Source organism: Scyliorhinus canicula, chromosome 1 (genome assembly GCF_902713615.1).
Source record: "Scyliorhinus canicula chromosome 1, sScyCan1.1, whole genome shotgun sequence".
Lineage (NCBI taxonomy): Eukaryota > Metazoa > Chordata > Chondrichthyes > Carcharhiniformes > Scyliorhinidae > Scyliorhinus > Scyliorhinus canicula.
Window position 1 is genome coordinate 83,146,527 of NC_052146.1, and position 26,749 is coordinate 83,173,275.

Genomic DNA, 26,749 nt, shown 5'->3' on the forward strand with positions numbered 1-26,749 from the left:
GCTCTATATGCTCTGACACCCCAAAGACTGCCACAAGTGGGCATGGCTTCATCTTAACCCCCAAAACCCTGGACATGGCAATGAAGAAGGCTTTCAGAGTCTGGTGCAGGAACAGAACATGCGGGTGTGGCATTCCTCAAGTTGGATTGGATAATAAGACATAGAAGCAGAACTTGGCCCATGGAGTCTGCTCTGCCATTCAAGAATGGCTGATATTTTTCTCATCCCCATTCGCCTGCCTTTTCCCCATAACCCCTAATCCCCTTATAAACAAGAACCTATCTGTCTTTGTCTTAAATACACTCAGTGATTTAGCCTCCACATCCTTCTGCGGCAAAGAGTTTCACAGATTCAGCACCCTCTGGCTGAAGAAATTCCGCCTCATCTCTGTTTTAAATGATCGTCCCTTTAGTTTGAGATAATGAGGAAGTGATAAGAAATTGGGCGGCACGGTAGCACAGTGGTTAGCGCTGTTGTTTCACAGCGCCAGATTCCCAGGCTTGATTCCCACTTGGGTCACTGTGAGGAGTCTGCATGTGCTCCCTGTATCTGCATGGGTTTCCTCCGGGTGCTCCCGTTTCCTCCCACAAGCCCTGAAAGACATGCTTATTAGGTGAATTGGACATTCTGAATTCTCCCTCTGTGTACCCAGACAGGCGCCGGAATGTGGCGACCAGGGGCTTTTCACCAGTAACTTCATTGCAGTGTAGATGTGCGCCTACTTCTAGCAATAATAAAGATTATTAATTGTGATCTTAACAAAGCCCTGTACAATTCTAGTAAAATTTATTTACTCTTGTACTTCAATCGTTTTGGAATAAAGATGAACTTCCATTGACTTCATAATTGTTAGGGTGGCAAGTTGGCACAGTGATTAGCACTTCTGCCTCACAGGTTTGGCAAACGGGTGGGGCTGATTACCACCCCTCCCAACAAATTTACAAAAATAAAGAACAAAATAAAACAAACACCAACATACAATATCCATAACCGTCAACCATTACTGATGCAGCTCCTCCATCTCACATCAACTCTCAATTTGCACCCAATTTATGGTCCCTTATGAAGTCTTTGGCCTCTTCTGGCTTTTCAAAATAGTACCCCCGGCATTCAAATGGTGATTCACAGGTTTTGTTGGGTACAGCGCCCTAAACCGAATCATGGTTGGCACAACACCGCCAAGGCCCTGTTGAATCCTGCATGCCTCTTCGCCAGCTCCGCACAAATAATTTGTTATATTCGGACGCACTTCTCCCTGGCCCATAGTAGAATCTTTTCCTTCTCTATAAATTTGTGCAACCACACAATCACTGCCTCTGGCGGCTCCTCTGTTCTCAGCCTCTGCCTTAAAGATCTGTAGGCCCTGTCCACCTCTGGGCCTTATCCAGCACCCCCTCCTCCACCAGCCCAGTCAACATCCTTGATATCTATTTTGTGGCGCTCGTTCATTCCACACCTTCTGCTGGTTCTGCCAACTGGACCTATTTTCCTGCTCCTTCACCTTCACCCTCAACGTCTTGCACAGGTCCCCCAGGACCTTGGCCTCCAGGGACACGATCCAATCATTTTGGTGGGACACCACCATCTCCACCTCTCCTATCGTTGCCCCTTGTGCGTCAAGGCACTTCTCTACACATTCCATCGCTCCTCGCAGAAGTGATATTGCTCCCTCAATGGCCTTCGACCAGTCACTGTACCATAGAACATAGAACGATACAGCGCAGTACAGGCCCTTCGGCCCACGATGTTGCACCGACATGGGAAGTCAAAAACTAAAGGCCATCTAACCTACACTATGCCATTATCATCCATATGCTTATCCAATAAACTTTTAAATGCCCTCAATGATGGCGAGTGCACTACTGTTGCAGGTAGGGCATTCCACGGCCTCACCACTCTTTGCGTAAAAAACCTACCTCTGACCTCTGTCCTATATCTATTACCCCTCAATTTAAGTCTATGTCCCCTCATGCTAGCCACCTCCATCCGCATCTCCTTCCTTTGCTGATGAAATTCGCCATCAACTGTTCCATCTGGGCCTCTTCCACTAGCAATGACCCTTCCCCCTCTGCTATTTTCACAATTGTTGCTGCACCACAGGTCCCCTCCAATTCCTTAGCCAGGTCTTTAACTGTTTTTTTTGCCGATTCTGGTAGCTGGCAGATATGACAATCTTGGGGGAGGCCTCTCCCTCTACACCTTGTGCACCACTTTCCTGCCAGAGCTACCCCACTAATGGTTATAAAGTGTCCAAACCAACACCTTCAAGCTGGAACTGACCTGTGTGTGACCACTCATTCCATGGATGCCACCGGAATGCCCCAATGTTCACATCCTTGGACACCAAAGGGCAATTTTAGCATGGCTAATCCACCTAACCACATCTTTGGACTGTGGGAGCAAACTGGAGCACATGGAGGAAGTCCACGCAGTCACCAGGAGAACTTTGAAACTAAACTCCACACAGTCACCCAAAGCTAAAATTGAATGGCACGGTGGTTTGTGCTGCTGCCTTACAGTGCCAGGCACCCATGTTCAATTTTGGCCTTGGATCACTGTGTGAAGTTTGCACATTCTCTTCATGTCTGTGTGGGTTTCCTCCCACAGTCCAATGCTAAATTGCCGCTTAGTGTCCAAAAAAGATGTGTTTGTTAGGTTAAGGGGTTAATGTGAGGGCGGCGGTAAGCTTGGGTGGAGTACTTTTCAGAGGGTCCGTGTACTCTCGGGATTATATCAACCTGGATCCCTGGTGTGGGAGGCAGCAGTGCTAACCACTGTGCCGCTATGCCACCCATGGACATTTATTGAATGCTCTTTCAAAATCCACTGGTTTTCCTCTTCTCTACCTTGCTGGTTACAATTTCAGTAGCATATTCAGAGAACTGAAATACAAGTAAATATATGCTCAGAAGAACAGAACTGATCAAAACGGCTGTTAATTGCAGCAGTGGGGAATAGAGGGTTAAACTGCTTTTAATTCTGAGACAGTATAATGAAGCATCAGGAAGCTCAATATGTGCTTAAAGAGACAGTAAATGTATGTGCAACACCGCCTGTTATCTATCCCACTTTTATCAACAATTTCAATCAATCTTTATTGTGGGCTTTCGATTTCTTTCTCTTCCTAAAACTGTTATTAGCATTTGCATATCCAAAAAGTGGGTGCTTTTATGTCGCCTAATATACACAAAAGGAATTCCACTTTGCGGTTTGAACTGTTGGAATTCTCTACCCCCCCAGTGAATTGTGGATGCTTCATCGTTAAGTGTATTCATGGCTGAGCTAGAGTTTTGGGGAGCAAACTGTAAAGTGGGATTGAGGCCGAAGGTGACAATGATCATTTTGAAAGGCAGTGCAGACTCTGGGCTGTATGGGCTACTTTTATTTATTATGTCCTTGTATTAATTTCCTTTGGCTAAGATTTTTTTAATCATCTTCTCCTTCTGTGTATTCTTAAGTACAATGCATTATTCCCAAATGATAATGGACACTGCGTCTGCCAGGGTCTCTGACAATACTACCAAGTACCCATTTAAAATAATTGTAGGAGTTTCTGATTATGTTGTAGCTGGCAGAAAAATGCCCATCACTTGTAATTTGCATCCTACCAGGGTCTTCGGTGTATTTTGTGTATATAAGCAGCCCATGTTGCTTGTCCTGTAAAATGTCGTGTCGAGTTTGTGCTAAATGGTGCAAAGTTGCAGGGATGGGTAAAATCTTGTTTTCCTTTTTGCTTTCAATTCAATTTTTTTTAAATTTCCAGCTGGGATACCAGATCTAACAACACATCAAAGCCAAGCCATTCTGTTGATGCACACACAGCAGAAGTGAACTGTCTTTCCTTCAATCCTTACAGTGAATTTATCTTGGCAACTGGTTCTGCTGACAAGGTGAGACATTTGGGAGCTTGTGCTAGAATGTTTTCCTGTTCTACCAGAGGGCAGATCAATCTGTTGGCAGTTCGCAAATGCATGAAGAAAATTATAAAGGTCTTGTTTATTACTTCCCTTGTAGAAATTAAATATCAGCTCAATTTACACCCAAAAACATTTGCGCAAGATTACGGAAGATAGATCATACCCAGACGATATACACGTTGATGAGCTTGGCTGCTGTCCTCTGACAGCCAAGATGCAATCCTACCCTCTGGTAAGGGTATCCTGGATTGCCAAACATTCACCATGTTCGAACCCAGCACATGCAGTTTATGTGCATATTATTATGTGCAGTAGTACATTCATTTTGCCAGCCATTGAGTGAAATCAGCTGCCACATTGCTGCACGATTTGCACAGAGATTTCATTGTGTGAATCACATTGAATTTTATTTTTGCTTGATGCTGCTTTTTCCACATCCTAAGACAGGACAAAATCTGCAAAATCTAAAATTAATTTTTAAGTTCTATATTAGAATCCACTTACACATTTGAAGAACAGATTTTTATTTTTTTTAAATAAATTTAGAGTACCCAATTATTTTTTCCAATTAAGGAGCAATTTAGCGTGGCCAATCCATCTATCCTACACATCTTTGGGTTGCGGGGGTGAAACCCACGCAGACACGGGGAGAATGTACAAACCCCTCACGGACAGTGACCCAGGGCCGGGATTCGAACCCGTGTCTTCAGCGCCGTAGGCAGCAATGCTACCACTGTGCCATCGTGCTGCCCCCTTTGAAGAACAGACTTGGCTATTCTTGTTAAAATACACCATGCATAAGCCAGCTTTCTTACATTTGTATATGTTTATTTGGTCATTTTGCATTGTATCAGCTATTCCCTCTATTGGAGTCCATCTAGGGTAAGCCTTAATGGCATATTGGGTACTGTTCTGCCATCTACACTTGCTTGGTGCTTGAAGAATTCTGAAAGTAATCCCTGGGGTGCTGCAATCATTACTTTCCAGCTTGAAAAGTTCCTTTTCATTTGCATTTTCAGGTTTTTTTTATTATCCCTGCATTTAGGTTTCTCTAGTCATAGATATCCTTACCTTGTTTTTTAAGTCGTCTTCTCTAGTTTTTAAATTGTTGATGTATAATATTACTAAAAAAAATGTGTTTCTTCCCCCAGACTGTGGCATTGTGGGATTTAAGAAACCTGAAACTGAAGTTGCATTCCTTTGAATCACACAAGGATGAGATCTTCCAGGTACAAATGTCACTTTTCCCACACCAAAAACTGCAAAATGCATTGCACACATAGGAACATAGGATTAGAAGGCGGCAATTCTGCCCTTCGAGCCTGCTCCGCCATTCAATCACATCATGGCCGATCTCTCTCTTCCTGGTCTCAAATATATCTCCCTGCCTGTTCCCCATATCCCTTTAACCCATTTTTAAAAACTGAAATATATCCATCTCCTTCTTGAAACCGTTTAATGATCCAGACTCCACTGCCTTTTGAGGCAGCGAGTTCCACAAATTTGCCACCCTCTCCAAGAAGTTGTACTTTTTCATCTCTGTTTTAAATTTATCGCCCCTCAACCTATATTTGTGACCCCCGGTTCTAGATTGCCCCACAAGGGGGAACATTTTGCCGACGTTTACTTTATCAATCCCTCTTAGTATTTTATACACCTCGATCATGAGTCCCCTCATCTAAACTCCAGCGAGTATAAGCCCAAACTGTTCAATCTCTCCTCATGTGCCGACCCTTTCGTCCCCAGAATCAGTCTGGTGAACTGGTGAGGTAGGGGAGGCCCAAAATGATTATTTGGCTTCAGTATTCACCAGAGAGAGGGACCTTGCTGCTCCTGAGAACAGCGTGAACCAGGTTAATAGCCTCAAACTGGTTGATAGTAAGAAGAAGGATGTGCTGGAAATTTTGAAGCGCATCAGGATAGATAAGTATCCTGGGCCTGACGGTATATATCCAAGGTTACTACGGGAAGCGAGGGAGGAGATTGCTGCGCCGTTGACTACTATCTTTGCATCCTAACTCTACACTGGAGTAGTACCAGATGATTGGAGGGAGGTGAATGTTGTTCCCCTGTTCAAGAAAGGGAATAGGGAAATCCCTGGAAATTACAGACCAAGTCAGTCTGTGGTGAGCAAAATCCTGGAAAGGATTCTGAGAGATAGGATTTAGGATTATTTAGAGGACCATAGTTTGATTAAAGATGGTCAGCATGACTTTGTGAGGGGCAGGTCATGCCTCACAAGCCTCATTGAATTCTTTGAGTATGTGACAAGACACATTGAAGGTCGGGCAGTGGATGTGGTGTATATGGATTTCAGTAAGGCTTTTGATATGGATTTCAGTAAGGCATTTGATATGGATTTCAGTAAGGCTTTTGATATGGATTTCAGTAAGGCTTTTGATATGGATTTCAGTAAGGCATTTGATAAGGTTCCCCATGATATGCTCATTCAGAAAGTTAGGGATACAGGGAAATTTGGCTGTCTGGATATTGGCTGGCCGAAAGAAGACAGCGAGTGATAAAGTATTCCGCCTGGAGGTCGGTGACCAGTGGTGTCCCGCAGGGATCTGTCCTGGGACCGTTGCTCTTTGTGGTTTTTTTTCTAAATAACTAGCATGAGGAAGTGGAAGAGTGGGTTAGTAAGTTTGCCGATGACCAGGTTGGTGGAGTTGTAGATAGTGTCGAGAGCTGTTGCAGGTTATAACAGGACATTGACAGGATGCAGAGCTGGGCTGAGAAGTGGCAGTTGGAGTTCAACCTAGATGTGAAGTGATTCATTTTGGAAGGTCTAATTTGAATGCTGAATAAAAGGTTAAAGGCAGGATTCTTGGAAATGTGGAGGAACAGGGGGATCTTGGGGTCCACGTACATAGATCCCTCAAAGTTGCCACCCAGGTTGATAGGGTTGTTAAAAAGGCGCATGGTGTGTTGGCTTTCATTAACAGGGGATTGAGTTTCAGAGCCGTGAGGTTTTGCTGCAGCTTTATAAAACCCTGGTTAGACCACACTTGGAATATTGTGTCTAGTTCTGGTTGCCTCATTATAAGAAGCTTGTGGATGCTTTGGAGAGGGTGCAGAGGAGATTTACCAGGATGTTGCCTGGACTGTAGGGCATGTCTTATGAAGAAAGGTTGAGGGACCTAGGGTTTTTCTCACTGGAGCGAAGACTGCAGAGAGGTGACTTGATAGAGGTGTACAAGGTGATGAGAGGCATGGATAGAGTGGATAGCCAGGGCGGAAATGGCTGTCACTAGGGAACATCATTTAAGGTGATTGGAGGAAGGTCTGGGGGAGATGCCAGAGATAGGTTCTTTATGCAGAGTGGTGGGTGTGTGGAATGCACTGCCAGCAGAGGTGGTGGAGTCAAGGTTCTTCATGCAGAGAGTGGTGGGTGTGTGGAATGCACTGCCAGCAGAGGTGGTGGAGTCAAGGTTCTTCATGCAGAGTGGTGGGTGTGTGGAATGCACTGCCAGCAGAGGTGGTGGAGTCAATCATTAGGCACATTTAAACGACTCTTGGACAGACACGTGGACAGCAGTAAATTGAAGGGGTGTAGGTTAGGTTCATCTTGGATTAGGATAAATGGTTTGCACAACATCGTGGGCTGAAGGGCCTGTACTGTGGTGTACTGTTCTATGTTCTAACTGCCTTCAATGCCACCACACCCTTCCTCAAATAAGGAGACCCAAACTGGACACAATACTCTGCTGTCTCACCAACACTGTACAATTGCAACAACACCCTATGCAATTGCAACAACGCCTCCCTACGTTTATACACCAGTCCTTTTGCAATAATTGTTGAAATTCCATTTGTCTCTTTTATTACATGCTGTACCTGCATACAGACTTTGTGATTCATGAACAAAGGCATCCAGATCCCTCTGCCTTTCTATTTTTTCGGCCAATGTGGATAACCTCACACTGACCCACGTTAGACTCCATCTGCCAAATTTTGGCCCATTCTCCTAGCCTATCTCTCCATCTGTAAACTCCTTATCTCTTCTTTGCTGCATTCTTTCCCACCTATTTTAGTATCATGGGCAAATTTTGCTATGTTACACTCTGTCCCTGCTTGCCGAGCACTTAAATCGATTGCAAACAGCTATGAGGACTGACCCCTGCGACACCCTGCAAGTTACAGTTCGCCAGCCAGAGAAGAACCTATTTATCCCAACCTTCTGCTTTCTGTCAGTCGCCCAATCCTCAATCCAATCTAGTACTCTACCCGAATCCCCTTCTGCGATCTCGCCTTCTGGATCAATCTTTAATGTGGCACCTCGTCAAACGCCTTCAGAAGTCTAGATATACCACAGGTTCCCCATTATCCACCTCGCTGGTCACAATAATTGCTATGGTTTTGGGTTACACTGATTTAGGCGATTGCCCTTCATCTTTGGACTGGTGGAATCAAAGTCACCTTGTCTTGCCCTGTAATTGGTACATCCTGAGGGAATACATTTGGCCAATCTGAATCTTCCTGCTGGATGTGCAATGGTGTTAAATAACAGTGTTGCAATGTTCATGTGATGTCTAAAATTAAAATTCACAATGATGCACTTAAAGGTGATCTAATGACATTGAGATTAAAGGCATTTGGATCCCTATGCATAACCAATGCTGTATCAGGCACAAATGGCATTCGTCTTTAAACCAGGATCTGTATTGAAAAGGTGCAATGATATAAAATGAGTTGATTGTTTTTTAAGTACTCACATTTCAGTTAAAATTAGTGGATTGGACTCTCCGTTTGGAAGACTGTTCTCCCACTGAAGCTGAATTGCATCGGTTTTATGATCCCCTCGGGATCCGACCCCCTCACGTGCATGCACATAGAGTAGCCTCCAGCCCCAGAATTTCTGTGGGGGATTTACACACCCCCCCTCCCACAAGATGTCCGTGCCTGAAGGTGAGCAGCTGGGCCTGATTCCCACAGATCCATTTGCTGCAGGCCATTCATAGCTATGAATAACGGTCTGTGATTGACAGCTTGTACAAACCATCTGCGGCTTTGATCCATTCATATTCCTCCTTTCTTCAGTGGAGTAAGTGGTGAAACCCCAATGTTTGTAAACATTGGCCACATTAAAGAGGGGAGGTAAGTGCAGTGAAATCACACGCTTGAGTGGTTGCAATGCGCTTGTAACTCTTTGATGTGGTCAGTGTTTACAAACATTGCATGGGATTTTGTGTGGGATGGGGGTGTGTACGTGTGGGGAGTGGGGTGTATGTGTGGGGAGCGGGTGATGGTGTGTATATGCGCGGGGTGTGGGGTCGGGGGAGGGGTGTGTATGTGTGCGGGTAGAGAGGGTGTGTATATGTCTGCGGGGGGGGGTGTATGTGCGGGGAGCGGGGGTGTGTGTGCGGGGAGCGGGGGTGTGTGTGCGGGGAGCGGGGGTGTGTGTGCGTGTGGAGAGGGGGGGTGTGTGTGCGTGCGGAGAGGGGGGGTGTGTGTGCGGAGAGGGGGGGTGTGTGTGCGTGCGGAGAGGGGTGTGCGTGTGGAGAGGGGGGGTGCGTGTGCGTGCGGAGAGGGGGGGTGCGTGTGCGTGCGGAGAGGGGGGGTGCGTGTGCGTGCGGAGAGGGGGGGGTGCGTGTGCGTGCGGAGAGGGGGGGGTGCGTGTGCGTGCGGAGAGGGGGGGTGCGTGTGCGTGCGGAGAGGGGGGGTGTGTGTGCGTGCGGAGAGGGGGGTGTGTGTGTGCGTGCGGAGAGGGGGGGTGTGTGCGTGCGGAGAGGGGGGGTGTGCATGCGCGGGGAGGGGGTGTGTGTATGCGTGTGCGGGGAGGGGGGGTGTGTGTGCGGGGAGGGGGTGTGTGTGCGTGTGCGGGGAGGGGGTGTGTGTGCGTGTGCGGGGAGGGGGGGGTGTATGTGTGCGGGGAGGGGTGGGGTGTATGTATGTGGGCTCCTTTGCAGGGATCCCTCGGGGGTGGGGAATGCAGGGGCAGGCAGTGCATTGTTTGGGCGGTTGGCTCTCTGATGGACTCGAACAGCGTGGACCTTGCTGGGGGGCATTGGTTTGCCCCCTTGGTCCACCGCAAGGACCACCACACGAGCGCTAAGCTGGTTGTGACCGTGACTGATCCGCGCCCACATGATGCTTGTCCGCGTTTGTACTGAAGACATGTACAAAAAAGTAGCATAGCTTATTGGAGGATGGTCCAGCAGATCAGTTGCAAGATCAGAGGTGTTGCATGAACTTGTTTTGAAGCACCAGCTGATAGGCGTGTGCAGAATTAAGTGAGGGATTGATCAGTCAAAATCAGGTTGGCGCTATAATAGGGGTGAAAAAAAACCAGTTAACTTTATTCTGCTAAATGACCTTGCTGTAGAAGGAACTAAGCGAAATTCAGTAATGTAACTTTTGCTTGTTGCACCTGATTGTATACTGTAACATTGTTCAATGCAGCACGACTGCAGAGTATTTATAACTGGTGCTGAGGTATGTTGGAACAGATTTTCTACTTGGAGCTAAATGGACAAGATGTCAGCAGTGTTGAACCTAGCAGTCAGGAGACCTGAATAGGTTTTAGGTTCAGACCTCAAATAATGTTTTTCCTTCAGGCTGCGGCCATGAAATGGGCACTCAGCTCCAACTCGTCTTGTTTCCTGTGGTGGATTATCAGCCGGCTGTCGCTCACAACCAGCCGGCAGGTAACGTCTCTTTAGCGGGATGGAGGTGAGTGAGAACGGGCCAAAAGATTTTAGTCTATAAATTCAGGATCCTCGTACAGTTAGTGTTTTTTATATTTCACAAGCACACAGCAGATCCGCTTGAGGTAAGGCTGAAAGAAAATATATTTTTATCTTTAAGTTGGATTATCACATTTTTAAAATAAGCTTTTCTGTCTTTTATCTTGTGGGCTCATTTTGTCGCAGATCATGATTTTTTTATTTTAAATGTTGCAAAATTATATTTTTGATCACTAGCTTTATGTTGATCATCATAATTTGTATATGTCCTTGTATTTGGTACACTTTCGTAATCTACAAAGATAGGTAAGCTGGGAAAAGGGACTTAATCCATCGAAGGCCATTTTCCATAGGTTCTGAGAATGTGGTGAAGGTGAAATTGATATAATTTAGATAGTTGGTCCCCTCTTCGACATTTAATGGAAAATAAATTGTTTCATCAGAGAATTGCTTCTTTTGGCCAGTTGTCATAGGTTACACAAAAGAAGTACTTGCATTTATATAGCACTTGTGCTTTTTATCACCGTCAGACATCTCAAAGGGCTTTAGAACTGAATAAGTACTTTGTGAAGGGAAGTCACATTTGTAGTGTAGGGAAAATGGCAGCTAATTTGCATTTGGCAAACTCCCACAGACCAGCACTGAGTGTCAAGCCTTGATTTTTGTGTACAATCCCTGGAGTGGAACTTGAACCTGGAGGCTTGTGATTCAAAGGCGAGTGAGTACTGTCAACTGATCACAGATGACATGCAACACAATGGGTGACTGCTTTGTCTTTTTGATTTGGATTTGATCAGTGTTATTTTGATATCTTTATTATGTGATCAATTTTTAATCTACTTTATAATACTTTGAGAATTTCCCAAATCGATGTACTGTTCTAGGGAAATCTGGTTGGATATTTTATATTTTGATTTATTGTTTAAATGAAAAATGTCAGGGCTCTTTGCCCCTTCCTCTTTGATGGGGCTATAGGCAAGAACTATTCAGAGGGTTTTCCCCTCTGCTCCAGGGGCCTAACAGCTTTGGCCTTCATAGATTTGTATGTGTACCCATGCTTCCGTGGCTATCTCTTGGATTGAGGTACTCTTGCAGTCGTTAACATGGTCGGAAGCAGCAACCTCTCCTGACAGCTGCTGAGGCTCCAGAGCTGCTGGCCCTTTGACCCATCTGCATTGGGAGCGCCCTCGCCCATTGACCGTCAGTAGTTGGTAGATATTATCTCTGGAAAGATTGCTGCTGGTGGCAAGTGCAGGTCAGAACACCTAGTTGGTCATGACGTTGAGGTTCTGAAGCTTTTGGGGAAAATTCAACCCACTTTCAGAGTGTTGCCTTTTTATCTGATCTGATGAAAAGTTACGGGGCTGGATTCTCCGCTGTCAGGATTCTCCGTTGAGCCGGCAGCCTAGTGATTTCCCGACGGCTTTGGGGCTGCCCACAATGGGAAACCCCATTAACCGGCTGGCGAGACAGAGCACCCCGTGGGCCCGCGCATCAGAAATCAGGTGCGGCGGAATGGAGAATCCCGCCCATGAACTTGCTTTTCACAGCTGCTCAGCTGACCTGAGTATTTCCAATATTTTCTGCTGTTTCAGATGCCCAGAATCTACAGCATTTTACTTTTGTAATCAATAGAAGAGTCATAGTCTTCAACTGTCCACCTGTTATGACCTTGAAATGGAGTTGTTGTCTAAATCTAATTATACCAGGTGTAATAAAGGCGTTTGAAATCTGGTCTCTTTGTAGAAATTCCAAAAGGATTTGATTTTGTGCAAGTTGAATTCACTTTCGTGTTCAGTTGATGAAAATTAAGTGACCAACAAAATCTTTGCTAAACCTTCCCTTTTTCTTCCCCCTCCAATTCTAAAACAGTTGATCTTTTGACTTTTCATTTCATGAGAATGGGGTAATAATTTTTTTTTTCACTTGCAAAGTTATATCCACATAAGGCATCTCTGTTAATACCAACAGGTTCAATGGTCTCCTCATAATGAAACAATCCTGGCATCAAGTGGAACAGATCGCAGATTGAATGTATGGGATTTGAGGTAGGCGTTCCACTAACCTACTACAATCACTGATCCCAGAGTCACAACTCATAGCCTTGTGTTTCGGTTCAAATCTCTGTTTTACCCTCGTGGATATGCTGATGGGGGTTTGTAGCCATTTTTAGCATGGCAAAGTACTGCACTGTGTTCCCTGAAAATGCAACTTTCTTCAATTCTCTACTTCTTGCAGAATCTTTACAATGCAGAAGGACGCCATTATGCCCACTGAGTCCGCACCAACTCTCTGAAGGAATGTTCTACCTAGTCCCACTGCCTTGTCTTATCTCAGTAACCTTGTTCAGTCTTTCTTTTCAGATAGTAATCCAATTCCCTTTACATCAATCGAATCTGCCTCCACCAACCCCTCAGAATTTCATTCAGATTCCAACCACCCTCTGGATGAAAAAGCCTTTTCCTCTCATCACTGCTAATCCTGGGCAGCACGATGGCACAGAGGTTAGCATTGCTGCCTATGGCGCTGAGGACCCAGGTTCGAATCCCGGCCCTGCCTGGATCACTGTCCATGTGGAGTTTGCACATTCTCCCCGTGTCTGCGTGGGTTTCACCCCCACAACCCAAAGATGTGCAGGGTAGGTAGATTGGGTACTCTAAATTGCCCCTTAATTGGAAAAAATAATTGGGTACTCTAAATTTTTTTTTAAATCACTGCTAATCCTTTTGCCCATTACTTTGAATTTGTGCTCTCTGGCTCTTACTCCTGAGAGGGAACAGTTTCACACTCTTTATCCTGTACGTGCCCCTCCATCTTAAATACCTCTGTTAAATACCTCCGAGTTTGCTCTCTGCCTTTTTTGAAATTAAACCGAACCAACCTCTCCAATCTATCCTTTTTGGCTACAGTTGTTTATCCCTGGAATCTGTTTCTTTGCTGAAGGTAACTACGGTAACTAGCAATAGGAGACAATGCCTCATAGTGAATATGGTAATGACTTGAAAGAGTGGAGATTGGACACTTGCACTTCTGACCCCTGGGTGTGGCTGTTGTGATGGGATGGAGGTCTCCTGTGTAATCAAGGTCCTAATTTTAATGCACTGGGATAATCACCTACGCATTGCTGAGGAGGGACAGCTGTGCAATATCTGCAAATCCACAAACCCCTGCAATTGTTAGCTATGCTCATGTGGGGGCTATTGTGTTGAAGGAGAGTAATTAAAATTTAAAAATGTTTTCCCTCTTGGCACATTCGTACTAAATCCTTTGATGTCACTGGGTCATAATCCTGGAATTGCCTAGCAGTACTACAATATTCCTACAACACACTGCAGCGGTTCAAGAAGGCGGCGCACCACCTCAAGGGTAATTAAGGATGGCCTGCAACACGCGTGTCTCATAAATTAATTTTTTTTTAAATTCGTAAACTGGTTAGTTTAAGAAGTTATTGGACTAAACAAATCTTATTTTTAGGTATGTTTCTTTTGATGCCCATGTCTCTTAAGTGTTACTTTTCCTTGATCTTCGTTTCAATGTAGTACTGGTTTGGTTCAGCATACAAGGCAGACTGTTCTAATAGACACATTGTTTCATAGAGCCAGTGTTTCACAACTCTTAGGGAGGCCCTTCTGCCCACCCTGTCTGTGCTGGCCATCAAGCACCTATTTATTCTAATCCCATTTTCCTGCACTTGAACTGGACGAGAAAATCCTGCCAACGGAATGGGGGTATAAAATTGTGCCCAGAGAACTAAGTTTGCTGATAATGCAAAACTAGCTGAAAATGTAAGTTTTGAGGAGGATGCAGAGTGGTTGCAAAGATATATGGACAGGTTAAATGAGTGGGTAACAGTGAGATGGTGTGGAGGGCATTAGCTATGAGGAAAGGTTGAATAAACTTTGTTCGTTCTCACTTGAACGATGGAGGTTGAGGGGCAATCTGATAGAAGTGTACAAAATTATGAGGGGTATGGACAAGAGTGCTCAGAAGCTTTTACCCAGGGTGGAAGAGTCAATTACATGGGGAACATAGGTTTATGGTGTGAGAGGCAAAGTTTAGAGGAGATGTTATGAGGTACGTTTTTTTTTTCCTCAGAAGGTAGTGGGTGTCTGGAACTTATTGCCGGAGGTGGTGGTGGAAGCAAGTACGATAGTGACGTTTGAGGGGCATCTTGACAAATGCATGAATAGCATGGGAATAGAGAGAAATGGACCCCAGTAATGCAGAATGTTTTGGGTTAGACAGGTAGCATGGTCGGTGCAGGCGTTGAGGGCTAACGGGCCGGTTCCTGTGCTGTACTTTTCTTCTTTGTTCTTTGATTACATTCTTAAATTTCTCCATCTCTATTGTATTTGTTCTTGTAATGCTACCTTTCACAGTTGCATATCTGACATGTCCTCCTTTGTCCTCAACAAAGGATTTCTACCCCCACCCTCAGTAGAAGATGCAACACCTGTCCTCTTGCCACCTTTCTCCTCATCTCTCAAGCTCTTAAACACTCCCAGGTGAAGCAGTGATTTACGTATGCTTCCAACTTGGTCTACATTTGCTGCTCACAGTGCAGCCTCCACTACACTGGGATGCAAACTGGGTGACATGCTAGCACAGTGATTAGCACTGTTGCTTCACAGCTCCAGGGTCCCAGGTTCGACTCCTGGCTTGGGTCACTGTCTGCGGAGTCTGCACGTTCTCCCCGTGTCTGCATGGGATTCCTCCTGGTGCTCTGGTTTCCTCCTTCAGTCCAAAGACATGCAGGTTAGGTGAATTGGCTATGCTAAATTGCCCTTCGTGTCCTAAAAAAGGTTAGGTGGGGTTACGTGGATAGGGTGGCGGTGTGGGCTTAAGTAGGGTGCTCTCGGGCAGCATGTCGGCTTAATGGTTAGCACTGCTGCCTCACAGCGCCGAGGTTCAATCCCGGCCCTGGGTCACTGTCCGTGTGGAGTTTGCACATTCTACCCGTGTTTGCGTGGGTTTCACCCCCACAACCCAAAGATATGCAGGGTAGGTTGATTGGCCATGCTAAATTGCCCCTTAATTGGAAAAATGAATTGGGTACTCTAAAAAAAATTTTAAAAGTAGGGTGCTCTTTCCAAGGACCGGTGCAGAGTTAATGGGACGAATGGCTGCCTCCTGCACTATAAATTCTATGAGTGACCGTTTTGAGGTGCACCTCTCTTAATCCACAACTGGACTTTCCAGTTGTTTGCCATTTTAATTCACCACCTTGCTCTTAAGCTCACATTTCAGTTCACTGCCTGCTACAATGTTCTCCTGAAGCTCAACACGAGCTCTGGAGTGGCATCTCATTGTCCAGTTAGCCACTTTACAGCTTTCTGGACTCAACATTGACTTCAGATCATGAACTCCATTTTTGATTTTGTGTTTTGCCTAGTTCTTGTCTGTAACTTGTTTTCCATGTTTTTAATTTCAGGCAAAGATATTCATTGTTATTAACATACTTTCCCTTTTGTTCTACCTGCCCCTGCCAACGGTATCAAACCTATCGTATTTCTACTCTTCAGTTCCAAAGAAGAGTTGTAAGTGTTAACCCTGTTTCTTTCTCCGCAGATGCTGCTAAACTTGCTGACTTTCCCAGCACTTCCAGTTTTCATTTTGGATTTCCAGCATCCACAGTATTTTGCTTTTATTATTATGGCAATAGCCTATGTTGGGGATTATTGGAAATGGAAAACAAATCTTGCATCTAGTTTTGCTTTTGATAGCCACTGTTTGGACAGTTGACTCTTGAATGCGGTGAGCTGAATAGACTTTGTCTCCTTCTATGGTTGGTTAAAGGTGGACTTTGTATCTGCCACCACCAGAAGGCCAATATATGAAAACCCTTAGAACATAGAACAGTACAGCACAGAACAGGCCCTTCGGCCCTCGATGTTGTGCCGAGCAATGATCACCCTACTCAAACCCACGTATCCACCCTATACCCGTAACCCAACAACCCCCCCATTACCTTACTTTTAAGGGCACTACGGGCAATTTAGCATGGCCAATCCACCTAACCCGCACATCTTTGGACTGTGGGAGGAAACCGGAGCACCCGGAGGAAACCCACGCACACACGGGGAGGACGTGCAGACTCCGCACCGACAGTGACCCAGCCGGGAACAGAACCTGGGCATTTTTTCTCTCATTAATATTTTTCTAATGGATCTCTATTTTATTTTCTAGTAAAATTGGAGAGGAACAGTCTCCTGAAGATGCAGAAGATGGTCCTCCAGAGCTGTTGGTGAGTGATTAAATTTCCAGCATACAATCTTTCCTTTTTCCCCATTTATGGGTTTCCTGAAATAGTGATTTGTTCTACAACGAGATTCCACAGGTGACTGCAGCCATCTGAAGCCTTGTGAAAATCCGGATAATATGGTTATCTGAATTTGAAAGGCATCTTCAGTTTATACCGTGTTTCAATGGATAGCTATTGTGGTAATTTTCTTTCCCTTGGTGCAGACTGAAGAACCTAGACTTGGACCTGACCTTCCCTACCTATCAATGTACCCATTGCCTGCATTCAGAACTCTGTACTCTAGTGAGCTTACTGACAGGTGCCAGAAGATCGATTCGTGCTGAAACTGTGTCTTTTGGGCACTCCAGTATGGCTGATTATGAGCAGTATGCACAAAGCAGAACTCATTATTTCTTGTGTGGAAGACTTATTTTAGTTTTGTTGAAATGAATCTGTGAAGCATTTAAATATTGACTTCAACTCAAAAAAAATTGTGAACATTGTATAATACGAACTTCCCACTCCATTAATATACCTTGTATAATCTTGAGGTTTTCATGTTCATTCAGCATAGTAAAGTCCCCTTGAATATTTTGCACAATCCTTGTAGCACAAAAGGGAGGCCATTTGGCCTGTCATGTCTCAGCTGGCTTTCTGAAGAGGTGCACCGCACCCCCTTTGGTGCTCCCTCACACACCTACTTTCTCATATTAAAATGTTTCTTTACATGCTCCAGTGTATTGTTTCGAGGGTTATTTAGCTTGGTACAATACATTACAGGAAAGATGGCTCATATGCTGGCTGTCTCACCTGGTGTTCTACAACTCAAAATTCATTTTCTTTCTTTACATTTGAGTAAAACTCAAAAGTGCCAAAATCGTGCATTTTGATGTTCAAATGCATCAGGCATGAAAATGCTGCATTTTGTTATTGTACTTCAGCCACAGTGTGGTTGCAATCTCCCCTCAATAGTGGGGTTTCTACTGGAAAAGGGAAGGGAACGGGTTATAGGGACAAGCAAAAGGAAAATAAAACCAAGTATAATAAAGGAAAGCAAAAAAGTCCAAGTCATACGGCACAGAAGAAGGCCATTTGGTTCTAGCCCTGTAGAAGAAAGAAATTAGAGTCTTAAAGTTAAGGAAATATGGTTAACTTTTTAATGTACTGATTTAGTTTGGGGAAACGGGGACAAAATAATCTTGTTTTGTGTTTCAGTTTATCCATGGTGGTCACACCGCTAAGATTTCAGATTTTTCTTGGAACCCAAATGAGCCATGGGTAATTTGCTCTGTATCTGAAGACAATATCATGCAAGTGTGGCAGATGGTAAGTTTTGACATTGCCACATTATCTACAATATTTTCCTTTGTCGGTTGAAAACAATTATGTAAATAAAGACAAACCTAACATTCTGTGTTTAGGAAGCACAACTAATGTACTTCAAATGCTTGAACCTGCTGAAGACCTGGTGAAATTATTGGTGTTATATGTAATCCCAGAGTGCAGCAATAGTTTTCACATGCTGATGACACCCAGCTCTACCTCCCCATCACCTCTCTTGACACTTGCCCTGTTGCTAAATTATCAGACACTTGCACCAACATCTTGTACTGCACAAGAAGAAATTCCTTCTGTTAAATATTGGGAAGATGAGCCATTGCTTTCAAACCCCACTTGAAACTGCTGCCACTTTGATCCCTCTCCCTGGCAACAGTTTGAGATTAAGCCAGGATGTTTGCAGCCATGGTTTTTATGTTTAATCCCAAAATGAGTTTTGCACCACATTCAAGACCACCATCTCCATAACTTCACCTTGTCTCAGCTCATCTGATGAAACCCTCCATGTCTTTGTTACCACTTGACTCCACTATTGCAATTACTCCTGTATTGTAACCACTGTAAACTTGAGATAGCTAAAACTCCGCTATTCATTGCTAAACTCGCACCAAGTCCCGTTCACCCATCACCCCTGTGCCCACCGACCTACACTGCATCTCAGTCGAGCAACATCTTAATTTAAAAATTCTCATCCTTGTTTTCAAATCCCTCCATGGTTTTGACCCTTTCTCTGTAATCTCTTCCAACCTCATAACCAAACGCTCATATCTGTGCTCTTCAGACTTCTTTAAGCATCCCAGATTTTAATTGATCCACCATTGGCAACAGTGCCTTCAGATGCCTGGGCCCTAAGCTCTAGAATTCATTCCCGCCACCTCTGGCTCCCTCCTGCTAGGTTTCTAACTTTGATAAAGCTTTTGGTTGTCTGAACTAATATCTCCCTGTGTAGCTTGATACCTTTAACCTTAATTACATTAAAACAAACCTATGATGCGCCTTGGTATATTACAGTAATTTGGTATACATAGCTACAGTCTAATACGAGCAGTGAGGAAAATCAAGGTAGTTTTATTTGTATTGGTAAACATTAAAAATAAGATATAGTTTTAAGTATGTCTAATGTTTCTGTGTCTGTGTGGGGATTGGTTTCAATTCCAAATGTGATTCAGTTATGTTTTGAGAGGACTGTGGCATGAAGAGTAAATAAACCAGCAGTGGTTGCTTAGCAACTGGGGCCTTCTGAGATAGAAAAGCTTTTAAGCTTTAGTTTAGTTAATTTGATTGTAGTTGGAGATAGTAGTGAGAGAGACGGTGTAGCTGTCGCAGCTCTGCTAGAAGCAGTTTTCATGGGGCAAAGTGTATTCATCCTATATATCCAGTTATTTCTACTCTGACAAGCATACGGCACTGGTAATAATCCTGAGATTATTGCCATTTTAAGGTCCGACTTCTCAACTTTCTTCCTAACTCTATGTTCTGCTTTTAAAGTAAAGTAACCGTTATTGTCACAAGTTGGCTCACATTAACACTGCAGTGAAGTTACTGAAAAGTCCCTTGTCGCCACATTCCGGCATCTGTTCAGGTACACTGAGGTAGAACTCAGAATGACCAATTCGCCTAACAGCACGTCTTTCGGGAGCTGTGGGAGGAAACCGGAGCACCCGGAGGAAACACTGGTATAGCATGCAGACTCCGCACAGTGACCCAAGCTGGGAATTGAACCTGGGACCCTAGCGGTGTGAAGCGACAGTACTAACCACTGTGCTGCCGTAGAAGATTACAGACAATGCATCTAGAATCTCTGAAGCTCTTGTGACTGATGCTGTTGGGCAGCATGATAGCACAGTGGTTAGCACTGTTGCTTCACGGCTCCAGGGTCCCAGGTTCGATTCCCGGATTGGGTCACTGTGCGGAATCTGCACGTTCTCCCCGTGCCTGCGTGGGTTTCCTCCGGGTGCTTGCTTTCTTCCCAGTCCAAGGATGTGCAGGTTAGGTGCATTTGCCATGCTAAATTTCCCTTGGTATCCAAAAATGTTGGGTGGGGTTATGGGATAGGGTGGAGGTGGGGCTTGGGTAGGGTGCTCTTTCCAAGAGCCGGCGCAGACTCGATGGGCCGAATGGCCTCCATCTGCACTGTAAATTCTATGATTAACATTGCAATGGTGTTACTGAGAAAAGCCCCTAGTCACCACATTCCGGTCCCTGTTCGGGTACACGGGGAGAATTCAGAATGTCCAAATTACCTAACAGCATGTCGTTCAGGACTTGTGGGAGGAAACTCACACAGACACTGGGAGAACGTGCAGACTCCACAGAGACAGTTAGCCAAGCTGGGAATCGAACCTGGGACCCTGGAGCTGTGAAGCAACAGTGCTACCGTGTCAGGCCCACATCCTTTTTTCTTTTAACCTATGTCGTTGGCACTGATATGTACCACGACCACTGGCTGTTCACCCACTCCCTCCAGAATGTCCTGTAACCACTCCGAGACAGCCTTTAGCTTAGCACTAGGGAGGCAACATAACATCCTGGAATTTTGCAGCCACCGACACCCCCATCTATTCCCGTTACAATTGAATCCCTTATAACTATTGCATTCCCACACTTTTTGCACCTTCCCTGTGCAGCAGAATCAACAAATTTGGCTGTTGCTGCTTTTCTCTGAGAGGGCATTCCCCTCAGCAGTATATCTGTTTTGCAGGGGAATAGCCACTGCCTGCCTAGCTCTCTCGCTGTGCCTGGTGGTCACCCATTCCCTTCCTGCCTGTGGAGTCTGAGCTTGCAGTGTAACCACCTTTTACGTGCGGATGCTCCTCTCTCTTCTCTTGGGCAATCCCTCAGCTTCGAGGATGACTTGCTTCCACGCGGGCGGGTGGGTTCTGTGGTGGCTGAATAGTCCAATCCTGGATCCGCGGACTCTGACACTGGTTTGGCAGGTGGTGTTTGATGAAGTGGGTGGGTGAAACATTCCGGATTCTGCACTCCTTCCGCTGTTTACGCTTGGCCTTTGCGTGCTCCACCCTACGGCGCTCGAGGAGATTGGCGCCTTCATGGATGCTTTTTCTCCAGTTTGTGCGTTCTAAGGCAAATGATTTCCACATGTCAGTGGGGGTGTTGTATTTATTTAGGGAGGCTTTCAGAATGTCCTTGTGGCGTTTCCTCTGCACTACTAATCGTTTGTCTTTGCGGAGCTCAGAGTAGAACACTTATTTCGGGAGTTTTGTGTTGAGCATGTGGGCGATGTGGCCTGCCCATAGCAGCTGGTTGAGCGTGACCGGTGCCTTGATACTGGGGATATTGGCCTGTGAGAGGACGTTTACGTTAGTACACCTATCCTGCCAGTGGATTTGCAGGATTTTGTGGAGGCAGCAGTGGTGATAGTTGCCTCTAGGAGCATGCTGTATCCATGGCCTCAGGCCATTGCCTGAGGTCCGCCCTGCGATGCTCCGTGTCCGACCTGCCGAGTTCCCGACGGCGTGGAATACGTGTGGTTTTGCCCGTCGGGAACTTGGCGTGGCGGCTGAGGACTTAGTCCAACGCTGCCAGAGTCAGGGGAGGGCCGATCCACCGGCAGGGGGGCATTATTTGCAGCTTGTGGGGGGGGTGGTCTAGGCCGCATGAGCCGGCCGAAGTGGGGGGTGCTATTTTTGCCGGCCGGGTCTGCCATGAAGCATGGCGCAGCCACTGCCGTGCACATGCGCGGCCACGGACCCGGCAATGCCGTTTTGGCAGTGAGAGCTGGGAGCTCTCGGCAGCCTGGCTGCTGGATCCCCTCCGGAGCAGGGAATTGGTGCCTGTTTTGTGCCAGTTTTTACGCCGGCGTGGGTACTTAGTCTCCCAAACAGAATCCAGCCCCTTGTGTCTTGGTTGAGAAAGTCCTTGAAGTGCTCTCTCTAGCGGGCGTTGACTGCCTCTGTCTTTGAGCGCCTCTCCGTTTTTGGCTCTTGGTAGGGTGGATCCCATGGTACTCGGATTGAGTTGTATAATTACCATACAGAAGGTGACTGAAGTATAACATTGGAAAGATCATTACATTTAAGTTTACATATGTTCACATTTTGCTAGTTTTCTCCCCCTGGATAATGTCTTGGACTGAACGATTTAGCCTGGTGCCTTAGTTGACTTCCTTCATGATTCTTCTCGAACCTACAATGTGCAATTTGGATGTTGTTTACTGTAACTTTGGAAGAAATTTAGCACCAGACCAGGAATCCAATGTGGCTATTTTCGAATGCTTCAATTCTTAACACACAATAGAATAGGGGCCATCCAAAATGGCTTGTTCTTCTGGCAGTGTTGTCGCCTTTTTAGACTTTTTCTTAACTTTGTACCAGTGTGTTTATAAATTTTTAGTGTTATAATTTTTTTTTTTAAACTTTTGTTTTTCCACTAGGCTGAAAATATTTACAACGATGAAGATCCTGAGGGAGCCCCTGATCCGGAAGGTCAAGTCTCATAGTCTTCTAATTTTCAATTGTACCTTTTCTACAGAGACATGAAATTCTGCTAATGCTGTTTTGGGAGAGCCGGTTGATGTGTAACCACCTTCTCCAACTGCGGGAGTTTGGATAAAATGTATGTCCTCCAGTAAGGACGTAAAGTTTTTTTGATTGCCTGTACCCCATAACCCAGTGCCCCATTATGTGCCCATCACAGTAATGTGCTGACGTGTCTGCATTTCTACTAAAGCAAAATACAACGGATGCTGGAAATCTGAAATAAAAACCGAAAATGCTGAAAATACTCAGCAGGTCAGACAGCATCTGTGGAGAGAAAAAAAAGTTTACGTTTCGGATCTGTCTGTGACCTTCCATCAGCATGGTTCTGATCAGTTCTCTGACCTGAAGCATTAGCTATGTTTTTTTGCTCCACAGGTGCTGCCCGACATGCTGAGTATTTTCAGCATTTTCTGTTTTTGTGTCTGCATTTCTATTTTGCTAATAGGAAGTAAAACAGCTTATTGTCCTGTTGTGTACCATACATATTTAAAGGCTTACCCCTGACTATCTGGATGCTGCGGTCTGTTGTGCTCGTGTTTATTTTGAGATACAAGTCAGTTAAACCAATTGAATATTCTCTATGAGAGGGTCTTGCTGAATAAAAAGTGCATCAGTCCCAATAAAATAGATGTTTTTCTACACAGAATGTTAAATGTGGATTTCTTTACCTGTCTTTTTTATTAAATTCCCATGATGTGGTGGTTAATTGTAAATTAAGGTACTGCAATAGGTAAAATAGAATTTGAACTTTACATGGATTGATGAGCAAAATGCTCTGACCACCTTTGGGGACGAAAAAAATGTATGGTGTGAAATCCCAAACGAAAAAAGTAATCCTTGCTTTTCACAAAGCTTTATACCTACCTCATCTGGTTAGTTTGATAAATACAAAGTAAAATCATGATCCAATTTATTGTTGAGGAAATTTGCGGCCATAGAGGAGAGGGCCAATCGAGCTCAGGAACATGCTCTGCCATTCTCAACACGATCTTGCTTTTCCTGTTTGCCCTCCAAATTCCTTGATTCCCTGAGCGATCATCGATCTGCCTATCTCAGCCGTGGCTAAATCATCGACTGACCATCCGCAGCCCTATGGAGTAAAGATTCCCAAACATTCACAACCTGAGTGAAGGACCTCTGCATTCAGCTAGCAACGCTTGGCCCCTTATTGTGAGACAACGGCCCCCTAGTTCTAGATTTTCCAGCCCGGGTAAATAAACTCCCAACATCTATTTTGTCAAGCCCCCTCAAGAATTTTGTTTCAGTTACATCACCTCCCATTCTTTAAAACTCCAGAAAGTATAGAACCCTGTAGTCAACTTCTCATCATAAGACAGCCCTCTAATTTTAATATTCATATCTTTGAGCTGCCTGGTGAGAAAAGTGCAGCACAGTGTGTTCCGAGGCCTTTAGTGCAAGGCAGTACCATTGGGAAAATGAAGCTGCACCCCCTCTTTGCTATACAGCATATAGTGCCATAAAGCAGAAGTTTAAAGGCCCCAGCTAATTTGAGAATCCGGGAGAAAGTAAGTGGGCTATGTTATACTCCATTGCCAGATTTTTGAGAAAGGTAAATGTATATATTCATGCTGCACTATTTTAGTCATTTCTTGGTTCTTTTTGAAATGGGCAATGGCTGAGCGGACAAAATGGTTCAACCGGTCACCTGATGATGCCTTGCAGCAATTTCCAAGTAGCGATAGCTACAGGGACGGTGAGTCTGTTCCAGCAAACTTTGAACAAAGGAAAACCTTCGCGGGTCTGAATCTCCCATAATGGTGCTGATGGCTGATGCATTAGCAGTCCTAACACCACAGTTTTGACAAAGCACGTCAGTCAGTCAACCTGACACCAGTGTCTCCAAAAAAAGGAACAGTGACTCCAATTAAAACACCTAGAATCCAGCCTTGGGTATATCCAAAACTAAAACAGACAATGCTGGAAAATCTCAGATCGGGCAGCATCTGTAGGGAAAGAAAGAGCTAATGTTTCGAGTCCAGATGACCCTTTGTCAAAACTGAATATGCATCCTGGTCCTGACATGGAGATATTTCGCATGACCTCCCCAGAGCTGGATTGTGATATCTTGGAACTGAATCCCAGCAGTTACTGTTTGACCTCCACCGTGAACATAGCTCCAGGCAACACTGCACCATTGAGCCATTGGCAACCGAAAGAACTCTGACTGTCATCAAACCTGCCAATTGCTGGACTCTTGGAATTCATGCCTTCCGACTGACTCATTCTATGTGCCTTCTGTTGCAGAAATCTCACTCTGGAAGACTGAGCTTTCTACAACTTCCCTTCGGAAGGAACATTCCAGTTGACTTATGATTCTGGACTTTGGACACGTAAACCCGATATTTTTATTGTGGCCGTGCCCTGAATCCTGTTCATTTTTCCTTATCCCCTATTTATTGTGAGAGTGCAAAAGGGGTGGACTTTGCAAAACCCCTCTTGCGGGTGTATGTGTAAAAATAAACCAAGACATTTATTTTCATCTTGCCTCTAGTTTATTGTGTAAGTTTTAAAAATAAAAAAAATTGTGTATCCAATATTTTTCCAATTAAGGGGCAATTTAGCATGGCCAACTCATGACCTGCACATATTTTTGGATTGTGGGGGTGAGACCCATGCAGACACTGGGAGAATGTGCAAACTCCACGGACAGTGACCCAGGGCTTTGATCGAATCCAGGTCCTTAGGGTCGTGAGGCAGCAGTGCTAACCACTACTGCTGGAGAAGTAAGACCTCAGTCCAGGACCGGTAGAAGAAGCAGAATCAAGCAATTATTGGAGACCTGCAGTCAAGATAGCAGCCCTGGCCACAAAAAGCTGGAAAAGTAGAAGCTACTGAAAGAGTTCCAGAAATGAGAGAGGGGGAACAGGCTCATCAGCAAAAAAAATGCTGGAAGTGCAAGAAGGAGTTCCAGGAAGAGCTGAGGTAAACAGCTGAATTGCAAGGAAATGCCTTGGTAAAGTCCTCAATACTGTGCCCAGGCATCCCAAGTAATTTCATCAAGATTATGCCATGTGGCAGATGGCTAAAAAAGTCCCTAGACCCTGAAAGGGGCGAAGGAACCCCTCAGGAATAGGGTGGCTCCAGAAAAGTACCTGGAATTAAAAAGGCTGTGATTAAGCCAGAAAATTTGAAAGACGCCCAAGTGCAAGCAGCAGAAATCTGCAGGTTGCGTGGAATACAGGAGCTGGCCAAGAAGCCCAAAAGGGTAGGATAGCTACTCGAAGGTAACAAACCAACAAATTTAAACCAGGTCCAGAGAAGGCTCCTCGAGTCTAAAATTGTTTTTCCAGAAGCCCCCAAGCTGGAAATGTGCCAGAACACTCCATCAGCAGGGGATGACTTGGCGAGGGACATGCCCCACATAGCAAAGCAGACAGCAATTTTTAAAGGAAAGAAGCTCCCTGCTGAGGTGTGGCTGTCCAAAACCTTGGACAAAATCCCTGAACAGACACTCCTTTGGTGAGGAATGGACCTCTGCCAGAGTCAAACCAAAGGAAGCCTGCACACTTGCTGGGTGGCAGGAGGTCGGGCTACCCAAACCACATTTTCAAAGTTGGAGGGAGACCTTGGGGATTCCCAAATATCCCAAGAGCAGATGTGGAAACTGCCTCCCCCAGTCAAACACCCCCCCCCCCCCCCCCAGAGAGCTGCACCTCCATTAGAGGGCAGTGATGTTCCTGAGGACCAGGGACATGTTAGGAGAGCACCCTCTCTACATAGAACGATACAGCGCAGTACAGGCCCTTCGGCCCACGATGTTGCACCGACATGGCAAGTCAAAAACTAAAGGCCATCTAACCTACACTATGCCATTATCATCCATATGCTTATCCAATAAACTTTTAAATGCCCTCAATGTTGGCGAGTTCACTACTGTTGCAGGTAGGGCATTCCACAGCCTCGCCACTCTTTGCGTAAAAAACCTGCCTCTGACCTCTGTCCTATATCTATTACCCCTCAATTTAAGGCTATGTCCCCTCGTGCTAGCCACCTCCATCCGCGGGAGAAGGCTCTCACTGTCCACCCTATCTAACCCTCTGATCATTT

At 45.2% G+C, this 26,749-nt stretch overlaps 1 protein-coding gene across 6 annotated transcripts in view; it reads left to right on the plus strand.

Annotated features, from left to right (window-relative positions):
- LOC119964640 (histone-binding protein RBBP4) overlaps window positions 1–23,327 on the plus strand; it is a 58,318-nt gene extending 34,991 nt beyond the window's left edge. For 4 of the 6 annotated variants that reach the window (XM_038794412.1, XM_038794388.1, XM_038794396.1 and 1 more), the window contains 7 exons: window positions 3,764–3,890; window positions 5,069–5,146; window positions 10,669–10,689; window positions 12,575–12,651; window positions 16,790–16,847; window positions 18,060–18,170; window positions 22,576–23,327. In XM_038794412.1, the coding sequence (XP_038650340.1) occupies window positions 3,764–3,890; window positions 5,069–5,146; window positions 10,669–10,689; window positions 12,575–12,651; window positions 16,790–16,847; window positions 18,060–18,170; window positions 22,576–22,641 (538 nt within the window). In that variant the 3' untranslated portion in view covers window positions 22,642–23,327. The remainder of the gene's footprint in view (window positions 1–3,763; window positions 3,891–5,068; window positions 5,147–10,668; window positions 10,690–12,574; window positions 12,652–16,789; window positions 16,848–18,059; window positions 18,171–22,575) is intronic. The other 2 variants (XM_038794405.1, XM_038794431.1) reach the window with 1 other exon arrangement.
- Window positions 23,328–26,749: the final 3,422 nt, after the last annotated feature.